This window comes from Saimiri boliviensis, chromosome 10 (genome assembly GCF_048565385.1).
Source record: "Saimiri boliviensis isolate mSaiBol1 chromosome 10, mSaiBol1.pri, whole genome shotgun sequence".
Taxonomy (NCBI): Eukaryota; Metazoa; Chordata; class Mammalia; order Primates; family Cebidae; genus Saimiri; species Saimiri boliviensis.
This window is the reverse complement of record NC_133458.1, coordinates 112,081,905-112,102,016: the sequence shown is the minus strand read 5'-3', so window position 1 is coordinate 112,102,016 and position 20,112 is coordinate 112,081,905. Positions and strand designations below refer to the sequence as shown.

General features: G+C 46.6%; 1 protein-coding gene across 5 annotated transcripts in view; it reads left to right on the top strand.

Moving 5' to 3' along the window:
- The window catches only part of OGDH (oxoglutarate dehydrogenase), a 471,568-nt gene that overhangs the window by 401,627 nt on the left and 49,829 nt on the right, over positions 1 to 20,112 (top strand). For 3 of the 5 annotated variants that reach the window (XM_074379746.1, XM_074379747.1, XM_074379745.1), the window contains exons 3-4: positions 13,728 to 13,919; positions 15,840 to 15,930. In XM_074379746.1, coding sequence (XP_074235847.1) covers positions 13,728 to 13,919; positions 15,840 to 15,930 — 283 coding nt within the window. Of the gene's footprint in view, positions 1 to 13,727; positions 13,920 to 15,839; positions 15,931 to 16,053; positions 16,157 to 20,112 lie in introns of all 5 variants that reach the window. The other 2 variants (XM_003930785.4, XM_074379748.1) reach the window with 1 other exon arrangement.

The following is a 20,112-nucleotide window of genomic DNA, read 5'->3' as shown; positions in this document are numbered from 1 at the left end:
AAACACAGTCAAAACTAAGTTATCCTTGTTAAAACAAACAGGTAATTAAGAACTGCTAAGCCCCTGTGATTCTGGGTGTTGATCTCTTTGTTTCTTAGGGAGTGGTGCACACCGACAGTTGTAGTGTGGTGTCGAGTTCTTTGTGATGCACCTGCAGGTTCTGACCCTGCTGAGGAAGAACCAGGATTCAGTCTTGCAGGAGTGGAAGGAGCTGGGGCCTGTTACCCTCCCAACAGTACCTCCAGCGGCTGCCTTGAGGGTGCCATCATTGGCCCTGCTTTTCTTTTAGACCCTCCTGGCCATTTGGATTTCCCATAGCTTGCTTTGTACCTCAGGGCTCTTCCTCTGCTCTGTGTCTGCCTCTGCCCTGGCCACCTCCCTAAAACATGCCTCCCTGTTTTTGTTAACTGATGCCCATTTCTTTTCTTTTTTTTTTTTTTTGAGACAGAGTCTCACTTTGTCACCTACCCAGTCTGGAGTACAGTGGTGAAATCTAGGCTCACTGCAACCTCCGCCTCCCAGGTTCAAGCAATTCTCATGCCTTAGCCTCCCAGGTAGTGGGATTACAGATGTGTGCCACCACGCCTGGCTAGTTGTTGTATTTATAGTAAATATGGGGTTTCACCATCTTGGCCAGGCTGGTCTTGAACTCTTGACCTCAGGTGATCTGCCCACCTTGGCCTCCCAAAGTGCTGGGATTACAGCTATGAGCTGCCATGCCTGGCCTGATGCCCATTTCTTGATGGTTTTTTCTTGTGCTTTTCACATGTCAGCTCCTAAAGTGTGTACATATGGTCACTGCAGGAGGGCAGGGCTCTGTGCGTTCAAGTTACGGGTGCAGGCTGTTGGCCCAATACTAAGTCTGGCCTTACTGCTCTTCTGTCCAGACTGTTCTGCTTCCCCCTTCCATGCTTGTGAACACAGTGCTGGTATTTTCTATGAGTGAAACTAAGTGGAGGAAAAGCACAGATAAACCCACTGTCCCATTATGGGGTTATATGGGCCTTTTCACTCTGCAGTGTTGGAACTGCTTTGGCTGCACTTTGAAAAATAGAACTGTGGTACACATGGTTCTGTCCTGGCCTGGGCCTCCTCCCATGGCAGGAGCCCTGCTCCAAGTTACCCTCCTAGCCACTTATGTGTGGTGAAGGGGCTTCCCCACAGGGGGTATGTGGAAGTCTGATATGCTCATAAGGAAGTCTGCTGTGTTCACATGACAAGGAATAGCTGTGTTGAAAAATCTTCAGAATACTTTGGTGCTGCTCAAGTTATTTCTGGGAATAATTCACCAGGCATTTTAGGCAATGCCAGTTGGGTGGTTAGAATACATTTTGAGTATTTTAATCTTTTATGTAATTGATTTATGAATGACTTATCAAAAATACATGTAGTCATTCCTCAGCATCTGGTGGGGGGGGGGATTGGTTCCAGGGCACACTGAGGATACTAAAATCCAAGGATATTCACATCCCTTGTACAAAATGAAATATAAACTATGCGCATTCTCCCATATACCCTACATCATCTCTGGATCACTTAAAATACCTAATACAAGGTAAATGCTCTGCAAATAGTTGTTATACTTCATTGTTTAGGGTAGCAGTTCTCAACTTTTTGGTACCAGGGACCAGTTTCGTGGAAGACACTTTTTCCATGGATTAAGGGATCAGAGGAGGATGGTTTCGCGTGAAACTAATTGTCCACTTCACATCATCAGGCATTAGTTAGATTCTCATAAGGAGCAAGCAGCCTAGATCCCTCATGTGTGCAGTTCACAATACAGTTGGCACTCCTATGAGAATCTGATGCCTTCGCTGATGTGACAGGAGGCAGAGCTCAGGTGGTAATAATTCTCGCTCACTGCTCATCTGCTGTGCAACCCGTTCCTAACAGGCCACTGACCAGTACTGGTCCATGCCCCAGGGGTTGGGGATCCCTGATTTAGAGAATAATAACAGGAAAAAAAAAATGTATGTGTTCAGTACAGACAGTTTTTTCCCCAACTATTTTCAATCCACGTTTGGTTGAATCCATGGCTGCAAAACACACAGATATGGAGTGCTGACTGTATACATAAACTGTCTATGTAAATGGGGTTTCAGCGATGAGCTTTGAAGTTACCCCTTGATGATTTTTTGTTTTTGAAGATTCAGGAGGTACACGTGTGGGTTTGTAGCATGGGTACATTAAGTAATGGTGAGAATTGGGCTTCTAGTGTACCCACCATCCAGATAGTGAACATTGTACCCAATAGGTAATTTTTTAACCCTCACTCCCCTCTCACCCTCCCCCCGGCCACTGGTGATCTTTAACTTCACGTGTTAAGAGTAATCACAGTATCTTGGATGTCATCTTTTCATGCAGAAAAAGCCTGGTTTCCGTGAAACTTGGCACCAGTGTAACGTTCTTCATGACTCCATGGGCTGGCTAGGTTTCACTATTCCTCCTACTGCCAGCTCCCTTAGAGCTGAGGCTCAGACCAGGCTAGAAGTCCTGAAGGCCTCTGATGTGTCTGGCAGTTTGTGCTGGCTGTTTAGTGGGCCCTGCCATCGTCCACTAGGCCAGAGTGATTCCTGCATAAAAAGTCTCAGTAGCTCCAGACAGGGAAAGGAGAGGCTGTGGGGCCTCTGAGGCGTAGGTCCAGACCATACACTGCTACTCCCTACCCCATTACCTTGGTCAGAGCAAGTCACAGACAGCTTCTTGCACATCCTTATTGGGAGAGGAGAAGGTGTGGCCACTGGACAGCCGTCAGCAGCCCTTTCCATAAAGATCTGATAGAGCAGCCACCTTCAGTCTGGTGCAGAGTCCCAGTGAATAGCATTCTGTTATCAGTAGATTCCATAGGACAGGGCTGAGGTAGCTGTTCTTCGCTAATCTTGGAAGTCTATTGATACTTTACCCAGAGAGAAGATAATAGAGATTGTTAAGAAATATTCTGTCACCTATCATGACTAAGCATTGCTATAGTAGAGCATGTGTTCATGTGATTTTCTTAATTGAAGAATACCTAAATAGAAGCCCATTCTTTTTTTTTTTTTTTTTTTTTTGAAATGGAGTTTTAATCTTATTGCCCAGGCTGGAGTGCAGTGGCATGATCTCGGCTCACCACAACCTCCGCCTCCTGGGTTCAAGCAATTCTTCTGCTTCCACCTCCCGAGTAGCTATGTTACAGGCATGTGCCACCACTCCCAGCTAATTTTGTATTTTTTAGTGGAGACTGGGTTTCTCTATGTTGGTCAGGCTGCTCTCGGCCTCCCATAGTGCTGGAATTACAGGCGTGAGCTGCTGCGCCCGGCCTAAAAGCCCATTCTTAAACTGGCTTCAGTATTACACAGTTTGTAGTGGCAGGTCAGCAGGCCTGGATCTCAGTACCCTATTTTGTTTTTGCTTCCTAGACAGAATGATAGTAGGTGGTGCTCTGGCCTGGGCAAGCTCTCAGCAAGGCCAGAGTCCAGCTCTACCATCTGCATATTTTCTTTGGAGACTTGTCCTTAGCCCGACAGCAGGAATCATTTGCCAAAGGCTCTGGAGGTAGGCATTCCATCCACAGGTCTCCCCAAAAGGGAGTGTCCTGTTTGGACATTCAGGGCAGTCACACATAATGGGTTTTAAATCTTTCTTAGGATATTGACAGGAAAGTCTCTTTTCTACAAGTTTAGGGCCATTTCATGGGCAGATTTGGAAAGAGTGGTAAAGGTCGTGCAGGCCTGCCCTGTCTTGTGTGCAGGGAAGAAATGAGTTGTTGGTCTGTACACTGAGGCTGAGATGGGAGGCCTGCCCCTCAGAGCAGTGCCAGCTGAACTCCAGGCTGGCTGGTCACATGGTGCCTGGGATGCTCAGGGGTCAGCTGACTTTTTATCAGCTTGGCTAGATTAGATTGAGCTGAAAGGAGAGCCATACGCCGGTGTTCATTGGTCACGTGGTGCCCTGTAGTTCATATCTGTAGCAATTAAAAAGCATTGTTAGTGTCAGAACTTAATAAGTGAGGTTGTGTGGTTAGTGCTGGGCCTCATCAACTTACCATCTGTATCAGCTACGTGACGGCCTTTGAGCCTGGGTGTGGCCCTGTGCAGCAAGGAGACCAGAGCCTGCCTCACCCATTCCCGAGATTATTTAGACAAGGTGGCACTAATGTTGTGACCAAGAATGGCTACGTGGGTGGGCTGGGCTGGGCTTGTTCTGTGGCTGAGGTGGAGTAGGGAGGGCAGCTGTAGGAGTGCCATCTGTAGGGGCTATAGATAGATGAGAGGAAGCGGTCTGGTCAGTCCTGAACCATCCATCGTCACAGAGCTTGGGCTGAGTTGTAACACTCTCTTCATGTTCCTCATCAACTTCTTGAACAAATACAAGTAAATGTGCAAGGACTTTTTAAATTTTAAAAAGCTGTGCAAATGCAGGGTCATCATCTTAAGTAGCCTGTGTTTGAGACTTTATGGACAAGAAAACAGACCAGAGAGCAGAAGCCACTTCCTGAATCCTCATGCAGCCCATGGGAGGCACATCTAGGACGTGGGGGACCCCGGACATGGCCACAGTCAGTGGGCACAGGGGGGCTGTAGAGCACCATCCTACATGACGATGGGTGTCAGCTACTGCTGAAGGAAGGGATGTCAGATGGTATATTTGTTGCCCTCAGAAATAGGAAGCCCTGACTATTGGAAACCTCACAACCAGGGACTTGCAGGAAGCCTGGCCCTCGAGACTCCCAGCTACAACTGCTGACTCAGGAAGGGCAGAGTCTGCTGCCTGTAGCTGCTGACGTGGGAACAGACAAGTGCTCCTGGGTTGGGAGAGTGGCACCTGCTGAGGTCAGCGCCTCTGCTGCAGTGAGGGGCAGCCCTGGACTTGGACTCTTCCAGGGTGGAACCCTGTACTTGTCAGGCTGTTCCCCCAGAAAGGAGGCTGAATACCATCTGAATTGAATTCGATAAAGGTTAGGTGAGCACCTGCCACATGTAGAGAGCACTGAGGTGTTTCCAGCCTTTGAAGAGCTTCCTTTGAGGTCACTGTGAGGAAAGCTCATTGTAGTTGCATAGAATTCTGAGTTTGTGGGAGACAGGGGAGCAATGACTTTTGGCCTGGAAAACAGCTTCATTTATTACAGCTAAGTGCTTTTAGTTCTTTTAGTTGCCTAAAATTAAGTAGGAGGTCTGGTTTCATTTCATCCAGAATGTAAAAATTATTTACCCCTGAAGTCTATCATGTTTTAAGTCATCTCAGCAACAAGTTGATGATCATAAACCCACACTCATGGGAAGTTGGTGGTGGATGGGGTGGGGGAGCACACGAGCTCCCTGCCTGCAAACCACGCCTCCCTCTGATGCCATTTGGTGGCAAAGGTCAGCCACTACCCTGGTCAGGTGCTTGCTCCCCTTGGGGGTGGTTAATGGTTTTCTCCTCAATCTCCTGTGTTCTTTTTCACTCACCTGCAGCCTGGTCCCAGCCCACCTGCCCAGCCTGGTTTCTTAACCATCTGTACACCCTGCATGTGGCAGTACCGTGGGTTTCACACATGGTGGACAGGTATTGGACAGGTGCTCCCACTGTCTGTCTCTTTGGTCAAATGTCTTCTCTCTGCTCCTCAGGCTCCACAGGCCTTCTGTGACGTTTAGGGCGCAGACTGTGGCCCCCCTCCTCAGAGCAGCCTTGCTTTCCTCTCTCACCCCGCTCGTCTTACTCTTGGTTTCTCAGCACTTGAATCATTCTGTGAATTTGCATGTTTCCTTATTTTTCTCATTCTTACTGAGAGTAAGAAGCTCATCTTAGTAATATTCTTGTTCACAAACCTTATAGTATGCCACATATAGTGAATAGATACTTGTTGAATTGAATGAACGTTATTGGATTTTTAGAAACAATGGTATTCATTGTCCAGGCACGGTGGCTCACACCTGTAATCCCAGCATTTTTTGGGAGGCTGAGGCAGGTGGATCACCTGAGGTCAGGAGTTTGAGACCAGCCTGGCCAACATGGTTTTCTCCTTAATCTCTCATGTTCTTTTTCACTCACCTGCAGCCTGGTCCCAGCCCACCTTCCCAGCCTGGTTTCTTAACCATCTCTACTAAAAATAAAAAAATTAGCCAGGTGTGGTGGCAGGTGCCTGTAATCCCAGCTACTGGGGAGGCTGAGGCTGGAAAATTGCTTGAAACCAGGCTGGGGGTAAGGGATGGTGGTAGTTGCAGTGAGCCGAGATCATGTCACTGCACTCCAGCCTAGGCAATAGAGCCAGACTCTGTCTCCAAAAAAAAAATATATGGTATTCATTTTTTCACGTGGTACATCCTGCACACATCTGACACTCTTAGGAAAATGCTTATGTGTGGTAAGAACTTCATCGGAATTCCTTAGCTCTTTGCGGGGCTCAGAAGTTGGCCTTCCGGGAGCAGTACTTTCCCATACCCCTCCCCTGGCCCAGGACCCCTTATTCCTTCTGGCTCGCCTTTTCTGGCAGCTTCCTGCCCCTTGAATGTCATTTACAGCCTTGCCAACCTACCTTAACATTTTAACCTTTTTCCTCTTACCAGTGACGTTATCATTGGTGGTCAGAGAATTGACTGTGTGTGACTGTACATTTGAGGCAAGGTAAAGAGACAGACATTTTCCTTACATTATTAGTTGTGCAAGAGAAGCCAATTAAGAGATTGAAGAGGTGAATGACACGAGTAATGGCCTGTGGCTTGGGGTGGGGAGGGGCACACCCAGTATGTCCTTGTGACTCAGAAGTCCATGTCACCACCCTGAGCCAAGTTCTAAAGTCAGGGCCAAATACCACACTTACTTCATAAAGAAGTCAAAGTCTGACTTTGCTTCCATTTCTCATGAGTGAAAAACCATTGTAGGAAACTTTGGTCTTCAGTGTTTTTGATGGTAGCTTGCTATTTATTAGATTGTGGTATTCTTAAGTCTGATTTTCTCCGTTGGCCAGTTGCTGTGTTTTCTCCTTTTCACTTCTGCTTTGTCACTTGGAACATTTCAAGAAGTAGAAGTCATTGCCCCTGCCCACATCAGACTGCAGTTTCAGGATATCCAGGCAACAGCAAGGGATACATAGGAATAAATTTGACTGGAAGAAAGAGAAAACACAGCTTAGGTAGCTTAAACCAACAGGCTTATTTTTCTCATTCATTAAGAGAGCTGGAGTTTGGGTGCAGTGGGTCACACCTGCAATCCCAACCCTTTAGGAGGCTGAGGCGGGTGGATCACAAGGTCAGGACTTCAAGACAGCCTGGCCAAGATGGTGAAAGCCCATCTCTACTAAAAATACAAAAAAAAAAAATTAGGCATGGTGGCGATTGCCTGTAATCCCAGGTACTCAGGAGGCCGAGGCAGGAGAATTGCTTGAACCTGGGAGGTGGAGCCTGCAGTGAGCCACTGCACTCCAGCCTGGACGACAGAACAAGACTCTTGTCTCCAAAAAAAAAAAGAGCAAGAGTTTCCTAACTCAGCTCAGGTTCTCAGTGAGCCATCAGCCACCAGGTGCTGCCTTCCAGTGAGTGGCCTTCTTTCCCATCCAGGTGTTTCTTCATGCTCCATAGGAATTAGATGGGACATGTTCTGGCTCTCTCTTATCGAAGTTTTCTCTTCATTTGGGGGGGGCTTCCCCTTGCGCTGGCTGGTCAACGACTCAACCTCATCTTAATTTATCCCCCAGAATGGGGACAGACAGCAAGGGAGAGATCTCAGGTTGAGAGAAGTGTACAGTAAGGACTGGGATTATCAGCAGGGAAAACCCTCTCCCAGATAGTCACAAAGGTGAGCGACCATGTGAAAGGGAAGGAAAAACGTCCCATGAGGAAGAAAGGTAGCTGCCAGGCCCAAGGAAAGGAAGGAATGTGGTGTGGGGGCCATGGGAGCAGGTGGACAGGGAGGCCTCTGCAGGTTCCCTGGAACCTAAACCCAGCATTCATGGAAGGCAGATCCAGATTCAGGTGTTCAGAGGACAAGGCAGGGGTGGGTAGTTCAAAGAGCTGGAGAAGAGGCATCTCCTTGGGGAGTGGAAGATGTTAGAGAGATGGCAGGCTTGCAGGACAACAAGGAGGTAGAAAGAGTCGGGGATGGGCTGTGGCATCTGGGCCCCGCCAGGAAGGAAGTGGCCCCATTACTGACTCATACAGGGAAGGGTGGGGTCAGTGGGTGGCTAGGAGCTCTGGCACTTGGGCAGGCCTTGCTTCCTGCCGCCGCATCTGTTGGGAGGTGAAGCCTGCAGGCCAAAAAAATGACCTTCATTTTCAAAGTCTTTTTGAATAAACTCTTTTGAGGTTTAAGTTACATACATTAAAATTCACTTGTTTTAAGTGTTTAGTGCAGTAGGTTTTGCCAAATGTATGCAGTCACTACACTCAATACAAAACATTCTATCACTCAAATTCAGAAACCTTTTAGTATACCTCCAGGTCTCGGTGCAAAGAGGGTGGGTGTTGTTGGGTGTGCAGGCTCACCCATTCCTGGAGACAGAGTGGGCTCTTTGTCTGAAGGTGGGGCACGGGGCTCCCCCAGTGGTGTGGGAGCTGAGCTGACTGGAGAGTGAAGTGGGCTGCATGGGATAAGATGTTTAAGGGAAAGGATGCAGAGTTGCATTCCAGGCATTTTCCTTCCTGGGGATTCCCAGCAGCTCAGCAGTACCGGTATGAACCAGTTTTTCTGACTGCCTCCAGCATGAGCTGAATTTCCGTCTGTGCAGTTGTCCTCAGCCAATTGAAAATCACCTGGAGTTTTATTCTAAGCACAAAAGAAGGTCAGAGAGAGGAGGCCCGATGATCATGATCGCCCTTTCTCCAGGGCCTAGGCTGGAAGGAGTCCTGCAGCCTTTGTGCTCTCAGGATCAGAGAGCTGACCTTCGCCTTGACCTCATGATCCAGAGCATCAGTGGGTGGAAATTCCTTTCATTTTATTGTTGAGCCCAGAAGCTCTCAGCTCTCTTTGTCAAGGTTAAGCAAGGGTAAGAGGCACTATTACTAGAGTGACCGGAGTTCTTTATATAAGCAATGCTCTGCTATTATTCAGTTAACCTTATTAATACCCTGCCTGGTGACTGCTGTGTGTAAATTCTGCCTGAGCCCACATCTTTCCAGTGGGAATATGATTGACATTCCAGGTGCTTCAAGTAAGTCAGAAAAGCCCACAGAGAAACTCAGTAAAAGTTAGCTATTCCTATCACTGCTGCTATTACTATTTTTTTTTTTTTTTTTTTTTTTTTTACTGTTTTAATTGTGACTCAAAGCTAATTTTATTGAAAAGAAATAAACTTGTGATTTTCTGTGACTTAGCTCTGGATCGAAAAGTGGGTGTTGTCTCCTAGGATAAAGGAGGCTGTCTGTACAGCTGGAGAGACCTGATCCAAGGTCATGCTCGTGGGTGACTTTGCCCTGTGTTTCTGAAAGACAATATGTTTTAAGGGTTTAATAAAGTTTGGGGTGTGCTGCTCTCCAGTGCTTACTGGGTTTAAAGATCATACCCTATCCATGAACTTTATTGTGGCCCCAGGGACCTAAGTAAATGTCCACAGCTAGACTTGGGGTATGGGTCACATGGTATGAGGGTAGAGATTCTAGCACTGGAGCAAGTTTAGGGTAAAGAAAAACTGGAATTTTTAGTTTTGGGGTTTTTTTTTTTTTTTTTTTTTTTTTTTGAGACAGGGTCTCACTCTGTCACCTAGACTGGAATACAATGGCTTGATTTCAGCTCACTGCAACCTCTGCCTCGGATTCAAGTGATTTTCATGCCCCAGCCTCCCAAGTAGCTGGGACTATTGGCCTGCGCCACCATGCCCAGCTAATTTTTGTATTTTTAGTAGAGACGGGATTTCACCATGTTGGCCAGGCTGGTCTTGAACTCCAGACCTCAGGTGATCTGCCCACCTCAGCCTCCCAAAGTGCTGGGATTACAGGCGTGAGCCACCGCACCTGCCCTGATTAGGTTTTATGTGACAGTGGCAGCTTGCTGTTAGTTCTTGCTGTGCAGGGGTGGGATACAGCCAGACGGACTCCTGCCCACTTTCCTTGCCATATTAGAAGGGCTTCTCCTTTAGGTCAGGTCCTCATTATGGGAGGCCTGGGTAGAGGCCAAGGAGTTTGTCATTGGTCATCTCTGCTTTCAGAGTGAGGATGGATGGCCAGTGAGTGTGGCCCCCAGTCATCTCTGCTTCTAGAATGGAGGGAGCTCTCATGCCTGCTGGAAAAGCTCTATGAAGTCAGAAGCACCTGAGAGTGTCCGGTGTATTTGTGCACAGCCACCTTTTAGATCCCTGTGTCCTTGACAGAACCAGTCATGGACTGAGTGGGAGGCAGCCTTTACTTTGCCTAGGGAGTTGATGCTGAGGCATCCTCTGTTTTCTCCTAAGAGTCAGTTTTGTTCTCTGATGGTAACACTGCCTTTCTCATGTTACAGGAAAACACTAAGTTTTCGTGAGAACCAATTTAATAGAAGAAGATTGAGAGAGTCTCTTTGGAGATTCCAAACTGTGGGTGTCTTTTAGCAAACTTTTTTTTTTTTTTTTTGAGACGGAGTTTCGCTCTTGTTAACCAGGCTGGAGTGCAATGGCGCAATCTCGGCTCACCACAACCTCCGCCTCCTGGATTCAGGCAATTCTCCTGCCTCAGCCTCCTGAGTAGCTGGGATTACAGGCACGTGCCACCATGCCCAGCTAATTTTTTGCATTTTTAGTAGAGACAGGGTTTCACCATGTTGACCAGGATGAGGTCTCGATCTCTCGACCTCGTGATCCACCCGCTTCAGCCTCCCAAAGTGCTGGGATTACAGGCTTGAGCCACCGCGCCTGGCTTTAGCAAACATTTTGATAGCATCTGCTGAAGAGGAAAGTTTAGGCCCGATGTGGTGACTTATGCCTACAATCCTAGCACTTTGGGAGGCTGAGATGGGCAGATCACTTGAGCTCAGGAGTTCCAAGAACAGCCTGGGCAACATGTGAAACCTCATCTCCACCAAAAATAGTTAATAAAAAAAATTAGCATGCGTGGTGGTACGTGCCTGTGGTCCCAGCTACTCAGGAGGCTGAAGCAGGAGAATCAACTTGAGCCCTGGAGGTGGAGGTTACAGTGAGCCCAGATCATGCCACTCTACTCCAGCCTGGGCAACAGAGCCAGACCCTGTCTCAAAACAGAAAAAAGGAAGAAAAGGAAAGTTTGCAGTCTTCTTTTTTCACATTCCTGATTGTTGGGTTACATTTGTATAAGATGCTTCTACAATAGGTTTTATGGAAGGTGCCCAAAGAGAACCCCAAATCTCTCTTCTACATCAGTCAGTACATCAGAAATTAACCAGAAAGGCAAAAACAGTAAAACCTCAAATAGTTTGACTTGTAAAAACATTTTAAAATATAATTCACTTAACATAAATGTCATCATTTGGCTGAGTCCTGGTGACTCACAACTGGATTCCCAGCACTTTGGGAGACTGAGGCAAGAGGATTGCTTAAGACTGGGAGTTTGAGACCAGTCTGGGCAACAAGACCCTGTTTCTTAAAAAAAAAAAAAAGTCATTTTTAAGTGTGCTATTCAGTTGAGTTCTGTTTTTAACAGATGGGATCTTGCTATATTGCCCAGGCTGGCCTTGAATTCCTAGGCTTAAGTGATCTTCCTGCCTCAGCTTCCCAAGTGGCTGGGACTGCGGGCACATGCCACTGCACCCAGCTACAATGGTTTTTAGTGTATTCACAATACTGGGCAGTCACATGGTGGTTTTCTTTAAATTACTTTTTCTGAATACTAAAAAAATGCTTGTTATAGAATGTTTTAAATATTCTATTTAAAAAAAAAGAAAAAAAAAAGGAAAGGGAAAAAAACGTATTCCACAAAACAGTTTTCACTGAGAGACCAGACTCCCCTGCATTAGCAGATGGTACAGGTCTGTGCATTATCATTGTGTGTTTTCTAGCTTGTGTCTAGCAGCAGTACACAGCAGTGCTCTTGGTAGTGGGACCATCTGAGTGACATATATCCACACTCTAGCCCGCATCGTAAAAGAACCTGTCTGAAAAAACCAGAAGACCTTAAGGACCAACGTTATGGTTTCTGTAGCCATCTCTACCCTCTGGTCTCCAAACCCAGACAGACCCATTTGGTATCCACCCATATCCCAGAAAAGAAGCATATCTGGGGGCATCTTGTTAGAAGTAGAATGCAAAAGTCTCATAAAGTTTTGCCTTTGCCTTTCCAAGTTTTTCAAGACAGTCTAATCAGAGTTTATTGATGGAAGAATTTTAGAAACTGGAGAATATATTGCAGAAAAGAAAAAGTGTTTGTTTTTTTTTTTTAAACTGGTGTTTTGCTGGCACAGTGACTCACGCCTGTAATCCCAGCACTTTGGGAGGCCAAGATTAGTGGATCACTTGCAGTCAGGAGTTTGAGACCAGCCTGGCCAACTTGGTGAAACCCCATCTCTACTAAAAATACAAAAATTAGCCAAACATAGTGGCATGCATCTGTAATCCCAGCTACTTAGGAGGCTGAGGCAGGAGAATCACTGGTAGATGGAGGTTGCAGTGAGCCAAGATCATGCCACTGTACTCCAGTCTGGGCAACAGAATGAGACTTCATCTCAAAAAAAAAATAAATAAACAAATAAAAATAAATAAACTGGATGTTTGTGCTTTTCTTTTCTTTTTACAATGAACTTTTGTGAAATCTTAGTGTATCTGATCTCTTAAATATTTAAAAATCTTGCATCTTTGTGTGAGATGAATAAACTAATTTAGAGTTCACAGTATCTCTGCAAACTGTAAATCGAATAATTCAGACATGAAATAACCAAGAAATAGTAGGAATATAAGTAAATTAATTTATAGTAGCACTAAGGAATTTCAAACTGGTACTAACACCTGATTTTTATGAAGTACTTGCTACCTACTAAACTGTGTGCTAATGCCTTTACGCTATTTAGTCTTTACAGCATACCTATGAAGAATGTATATATTTCTATTCTCATAGATGAGAAAACAACACAGAAAGGTAACTCGCTAAGAGCTTACATCTTGAATTTGAATTTCGATCCCCAATACAGAGATCAGATTTGAATTTTGATATTTGACCCCACACCTTGAGCTGTTAGCTCCTGAATGCCCCCTGAAGTAGCAATGAGATTATTTCTCTATGGGGTTAATGCTGCCTCTTACAAAGGATCAAGTTCTGCTTTGTGTCCAGGGAAGTGAAAGGATGTAAGCAAGGTGACCCTGGGCTCTTCACAGGCTGTGCTGAGCCTCTGGGGTCTTGTGGGAGGTGCCTGATGCTGTGTGAGCATCTGGCATCCCACAGAAGAACCAGTAGGATTTGCAGACCTATAGACAGAGGTCAAGAGCATCACCTCCCAGGTGCTGGAGCCTGGGGAGAAGGCTGAGACAGTAAATGTCTCCATTGACCTACTTCCTGAGTCTGTCCCCAGGCCCGGTCTATGGGAGCTGAAGAGAGCTGTTTGGCATTGGGCCTTTGGGGTGTGTTTGTTGATGGAAGGCGGCCACAGGGCATTTGTGTTGTAGGTGTGGGGGTCAGAAAGTGCATTCCGAAGACAAACGGAATGGAAAGCAAGGGGCCTGAACTCTGAAAGAAACCTACCATTTGGGAACAGAGACTGCACTGTCCAGAACAGGAGGAAGCTGGCTCAGCCAGCCTATGGTAGACTTGCCTTGCCTTCACAAAGAGTTCTCTGTGGCCACAGATGCATCCTGGACTTAGGGGAGCAGTGAGGTAACCCTGTACCTTCTTTGTCTTTAGTCATGGGACATTTTTTTTCGCAACACGAATGCCGGAGCCCCACCGGGCACTGCCTACCAGAGTCCCCTTCCCCTGAGCCGAGGCTCCCTGGCTGCTGTGGCCCATGCACAGTCCCTGGTGGAAGCACAGCCCAACGTGGACAAGCTCGTGGAGGACCACCTGGCGGTGCAGTCTCTCATCAGGGCATATCAGGTAAGCTGGGCGCTGACTGTCCACACAGGAAAGGGTGCAGTGTTCCTAGGTTGTGCCTCATGGGCCCTCTGGCCTTTCTGAGTGTACGTTGTCATTTTACTTACACCTCCTCAAACACAGGGTGCTTTGGGAGGCTCAAAAAGCAAATACACAGAAGAGGAACCAGGCTAGCCCTGTTTGAGCAAATCTGGCACCACAAATGCCTGCCCCATAAAGGGCTCCTTATTTCTTTTCCTAAGTTGGCAAGAAATATTTATGGGCAGGGAAACCAGGTCATTACCTGGACATCAAAGAGAAGTGCCCATCCGCCAGTGAGCAGTGGCTGGGAAGGGTGGGTGGTTGATGCACCCTTCTCAGTTGCTAACAACTGAATACTGCAAGAGGAGAAAACCTACAGAGTTTGGGGACATGGAGGTAGAGAGAGGCAGCTGAGGGTACAGCTGAGCCTACAGAGAGCAATGAGGGGCAGGAGAACTCTCCAAAAGCATTGCAGTTGGTGGCCAGTCTCATTAGGCAAGTGTCAAGCAGGACAGGGCTTTTCCTCCCTATCCTTTCCCAGAGCACAATAACCAAAGTTTTTCTAGAATGTCCACCTGATACATGGGGAGACCCCAGAGTTCAGACCTTAAGACTTCATCTGTGATAGTCTAAGGAGGACAGGTAGACACAAGTGAGCCCGGTGCCTCCCTTCTGGAAGCTCCCATGGGCGTCCAGTACCCTGCCACCTGTTCTTGTGTCACTGCTTTGGTGGCAACAAGGAGACTCGTGTTCCTGGGCTATCTTTTCTTTCTCATCCTTTGGTTTCTGGTGGCATGAGCCATTTCCTCTGCCACCAGGGCAGCGGTGCAGGTGTTGTAATGGGGCAACATCAGGGGAGGCCCTGAGTCTCTGGCCCTTCATGCTATGGCCTGGCAAGTAAAACTCGCTCCCTGGGGCAAGTGTATTCTGCCTTAGGAAGGAGGTGCACGGCGTTTTGTAAATGCCACGATCTTTTACTCTAAAGTGCTATCCACGTGGATATTTGCATGGAGGAGGAGGCCTAGTGGTGGTTCTGTATCACTGCCTGCACGTAGTTGGCCTCAGTAACAACTTCAGCTTGATCTTGCAGTGACTTACCAGCAGCTGCTCCCCTCTCAAATTGCTAGCAAGAAATTGTGAAAGACTCTTAAATTGGAAGGGATTTCCTTTCTCCTTTTGGTTTTTAAATAGTTCAGATCAGATGTTTTAAGTCTGTGGGGGAGCAGCGTATTTTTTGTTCTGACTACTGTGTGCTGACCTATTCAGGAGCAACAGAACCAGAGCACTCACTCCTCACCGGTATATAATAAAGGCAAACCCTCTTAGTAATCTGACATCTTATCTGCACACCTCCCCAGTTAAGGCCAACACTTAAGCCTTCATTTTCCTCCTTAGGAAAATTTTTCTTTAAAATGTATTTACTTACTCTAAATTGAGATGGGGTCTTACTGTGTTACCCAGTTTAGCCTCAAACTCCTAGGCTCAAGAGATCCTTCTGCCTCAGCCTCCTAAGTGGCCAGGAGTACAGGCATGTGCCACTGTACCTGGCACATTAGCAAAACGTTTGAGTTCTGAGCTGAGGCAGGCTTCACATTGGAGTAAGAATTGCCTAGCATGTCTCATTTCTGTTTATCCATGGAAACTGTAAAGATCCCAAGACACTGGTCCTTTCAGACTCCCAAGTTTATCATAACCTAAGTTAATCTCTTTTTTATAAAACTACATTTATGCACAGTAGTGCTTTTGAAATAAGTTATTCCAAGACTTTTAAAAACTAATTTTGTCATATGGGTTTATTGATGCGTGTCCTCTTTGGGAAAGGTTCGCGTAACGTTGACTCTTTTAACCCTCCCTACAGCTCACTGGATCTGCTTAATGACTTACTTGTGTTATTGCTTCCAGGTCAGGGGTCACCACATTGCAAAACTTGATCCTCTCGGAATTAGTTGTGTAAATTTTGATGATGCTCCAGTAACTGTTTCTTCAAACGTGGGTGAGAATTAAGCTGCAAATGCTCATTTTAATGTAATTTTACTTTTTTTTTTACCCCTTCCCTCTTTTTTTTCTCCTGTCCTTTTGTGTGTGTCCTTCCCTCTCATCGTTGGCCCACTCATAGATACGAGGGCACCATGTAGCACAGCTGGACCCCCTGGGGATTTTGGATGCTGATCTGGACTCCTCCGTGCCCGCTGACATTATCTCATCCACAGACAAACTTGGTGAGGGTCTGAGAGCAGTCAGCTGCGTTGCTTGAGCTCCTCTCGCTGTGCCACGACCTGTGGTAGCCAGAATGTCCAGGCAGGAGGGAAAGGCTCTTAAGTTTCCTTTCGTTCTGATCACTTGAAATTTATCGGTATTGCAGCCTTAGTGTGTTTTGGGCAAGTTATTTTTATCTTACATTTTCAGCCAGATTGTCTAAGTCTCAAAATTTGAAAATAAAATTTTGGACAGAAAGGTTTGTGGCACAGGGAAAGTTTGTCCACCTGGGGCAGGTGGATCAGAAGCACTTCAGAGTATAGCTCTTTTGGCTTCAGGTTTCCAAATCTCATTGCAGCGCTGCCTTCAGTGAGGCACGTCCATGAGGCCTTGCTCAGGAACTACTGACACAGCTGCCCTTTTCTGAAGCCCGGTGTGGCCTGCCCTTGACCGGAGGCTGTGTCCCTTAGGGGACGAATTCCAGAGCAAGTTGTGCAGTTTGAGTCTCCTGATTTGTAATTGCTGGTGATCACACTGAGGAAACTTTGGAAGGCATTCCCACAGCGTCAGGAGGTCAGGGCCTTTGGGAGGTGCATGTATGGAGCACAATTGGGGTTTTGTCACTGATGCCAAAAGGTAGTCCCACCTGCACCACCTCCTCCTTCTGAAGTGAGGCAGGTGTTGTGGCTGGGCTCTCACCCGTAGTTGCTTTGCAGAGTTAATCTGCTTTACGTCACTGTGCTGCTAACCTGTACTAAAGAAATGATGATGTGACTAATTTTTACATGGCCAGGGTGTTCACAATAGACACTGTGCATGCTGATGAAGTTGATGATCACTTACCTGCCTAATACTGCTGTTGGGGTGGATACAGAATTAGCCTCGTCACAGGCACTTTTGGAGAATGGTGCAGACAGTCTTTATAGGCATTACCAAGTTATGTCTAGGGGATGAAGCAAACATCAAACATCATCAACTTTGGAATTGGCGTTGATGGTTTGTAATTGTTTTTTGTCTTGATTTCAAAAATACTCCTAGATAGTATAGGGTGTCCTTTACATTATACCAGCCCTTTAGCAGATTTAGGAAGGGAATTTAGAGAAATCCTCTTGAATTTTATTGATTAGGGCCAGTTTGGATCGTAGACTGGGCATTAGTTGAACCCTGTTTTTTCATTCAATGATGACAACTTTGTGCTCCCAAGAAGTGGCCTCTCTTTACAGTGTCCCCAGGAAGTCTTAGAGCTTCTCCCCTACTGCTCTCGCCTTAGTATAGAGATCCTCCCCGCTGTCAGCCCCAGTCCCATCACAGCCTGTCTGCCCTGAGCCTCTCCAGCCCCCTGTGCTCACTGCCCCCAGAGACTTCTTGATCTGTGGGGTCCCCTTCAGGTGCTCTGATTAGGCCAAACTCTTCAGCTGGTAGACTTGCTACTCCCTGATAAAGAGTGCAGGGACCTACAACTGGAAGCCGCCTCTTCAGAGGAAAACCTTCCTCTGCATTTAGGCCGGGTAGGGGTGCTGTGGAATGCTCATTTTTTTCTTTTTTCTTCTTTTTTTTGTGTGTGTGTGTGAGATAGAATCTTGCTCTGTCACCCAGGCTGGAATGCAGTGGCACGATCTCGACTCACCGTAACCTTTACCTCCCAGATTCAAGCGATTCTCTTGCTTCAGCCTCCCAAGTAGCTGAGACTACAGGCGTACACCACCACGCCTGGCTAATTTTTGTATTCTTAGTAGAGACAGGGTTTCACCATGTCAGCCAGGCTGGTCTCGAACTCCTGACTTTGTGATCCCTCCCACCTTGGCCTCCCAAAGTGCAGGGATTACAGCCATGAGCCACGGTGCCTGGCTGCAGTGCTCATTTTCTACAAGCAGCAAAACATTTGAACAGGAGAGGAGCAAGTGAAGTGACCAGCTCTCCCTCTCCTGCCAGAACCTGCATTGTCCCAGCTCCTCGTCCCCACTCTACACATTAGTATAACCAGGAAGCTCTAAAGCTCTCCTCTCCCTCTTCAGACTAGTATCAAGAGGGGCCATACCTAGGTGATCCCAACCCAGCATAGTCTTTGACGGGTGAGAAACCCTAAGCACTGTCAACATACCCAGTAATTTCCCATCTCATTAATGGCTAAGACAGAACCAGAATCTGGGAATCCTACCTCCATAGTTCTTCCCAGGCCATCACAAGATCTCACTCACTGTGTATTTCACTCAGTGAGGCTTGTGGTTCCAGATTCAGCAACATCATGGTGCGGGTAAGAGAACAGAAGGACTTTATAAACCAAGAAACTAAAACATACAGAAGTAGCCCTAAAGCTTCCTGAAATCCTTTGAGGAAGGAAAACTTCTGGCGTTTTTGGCCAGGAGCCCTTTGGAACCACTGAGAGAGAGTCAGGGAGTAGTCTCCACTTTTCAAGAAGAAAGTGCATTTTAATCTTGTGGATTTGAAATAGTGTGACCTAAAAATCACAATAATGTCTTCAGGTGCAAAAAAAATTGAAATGGTGTAAACTTGTTAAACATTTGGATCTGTAGGAAATTTGGTCTTGAACTCTCACCCTTGATGTATGCAGGTCTTCAAGAAAACAGCAGGTCAAATGTGACCGCTAGACAGTTTGTAGAACCCTTCAAGATCCGTCATCTCATTCGAACTTCAGAGAGCCTGGACTCTGGAGCCACAGTCCCTGGATTGGAATCCCAGCTCACTGTTACTGGCTGTGTGACCTTGGGCTAGTTGCTTAACCTCTCTATCCTCAGTCACCTCATATAAGGCAGGGGTGATGGTACCTACCTCCTCAGGTGGTTTCAAAATTGAATGAATGAACTTAAAGTAGCGCCTGGACCTTACTCTGCTCCGAGTGGGCTTGTTAGCAATCTTTTGAGATGAATAGCTGCCACTCTCTGGTTGTAACTGAGAGGTCAAGCAGGAAGACCGGGAACACACCAGAATGAATGGTGAAGACTGCCCTAAGGAACCAGCGTAGCATCTAGTGCAGGATTTGCAAACTAAGAAGTGAGGACTCTGTATGGGGGGATGTTTGGGTCCACAAGAACTGTTTGCCAGCTTAAGAATGAGGAAGTAGAAGGGGACAGGCTGAGTGGCCACCTGGTGACCCAACCGACCAGTGTGTAGACTGGGGTCAGGGACGCGTTGTATGGTGGTGTCCTGTGTCACATGACATTTTTCCCCAGAGCTAGGATTCTTCTCATGCCTCGGCTTAGCCGCCCTTCCCACCTCCCTGTGGATTTCGACACAGTTTCTCCCTCTCCTTGGGGAAACAGGCTCAGAGCAGTGATCATACCCATGTTTGAACATAGCCCTTGGTGCTTCTGTCAGAACTTATTCTGTCTCTTGTTGGAAAAGCTCCAGGTAGGGGGCAGCAATGGAGAGCAGGAGCCATTGGCAAAGCCATTCATTCTCAAAGAGCACTTGTGATGCCACCCTGAAAACACTCTGCCAGCTGATCACCTGGGTGGTCAGCCAGGTTGGTCTGCAGTGCAAGCAGGGGGTTTTGTCTGCTCTGAGTTTTTTAATAAAGTGGAGTATATGCTATAGTTTGCACTGAGTTGGCCTTTTATGACCATGTTTTAAAAGTTTGGGAAATTCTGGCTTAGGGCACCTATATCCTCACTTCTCAGAAATTCTCCTGGTCCCTGAAATAATAGGGAAAGATAATTAACAAGTAGACTCTTGCCAATTAAGAGAGACTCTACAGACACAAACTCCTCAATAGCCCCCGAGTGTCAGGATTTACCATCAGATGTTACGGACACACTGTTGCCCTCAGTTTTATCTTTCAAGTGCAGTGTGACAGAACTTGTTATGAATACAATAAAAATACTGTTGAGATAAAAGGGCTAGTGATTTTTTATTTTAATTAATTTTGGGGGGACGGAGAACAGAGTCTTTTTTTTTTTTTTTTTTTTTTTTTTTTCTTTTTTTAAGATGGGGTTTCACCATGTTGGTCAGGCCAGTCTTG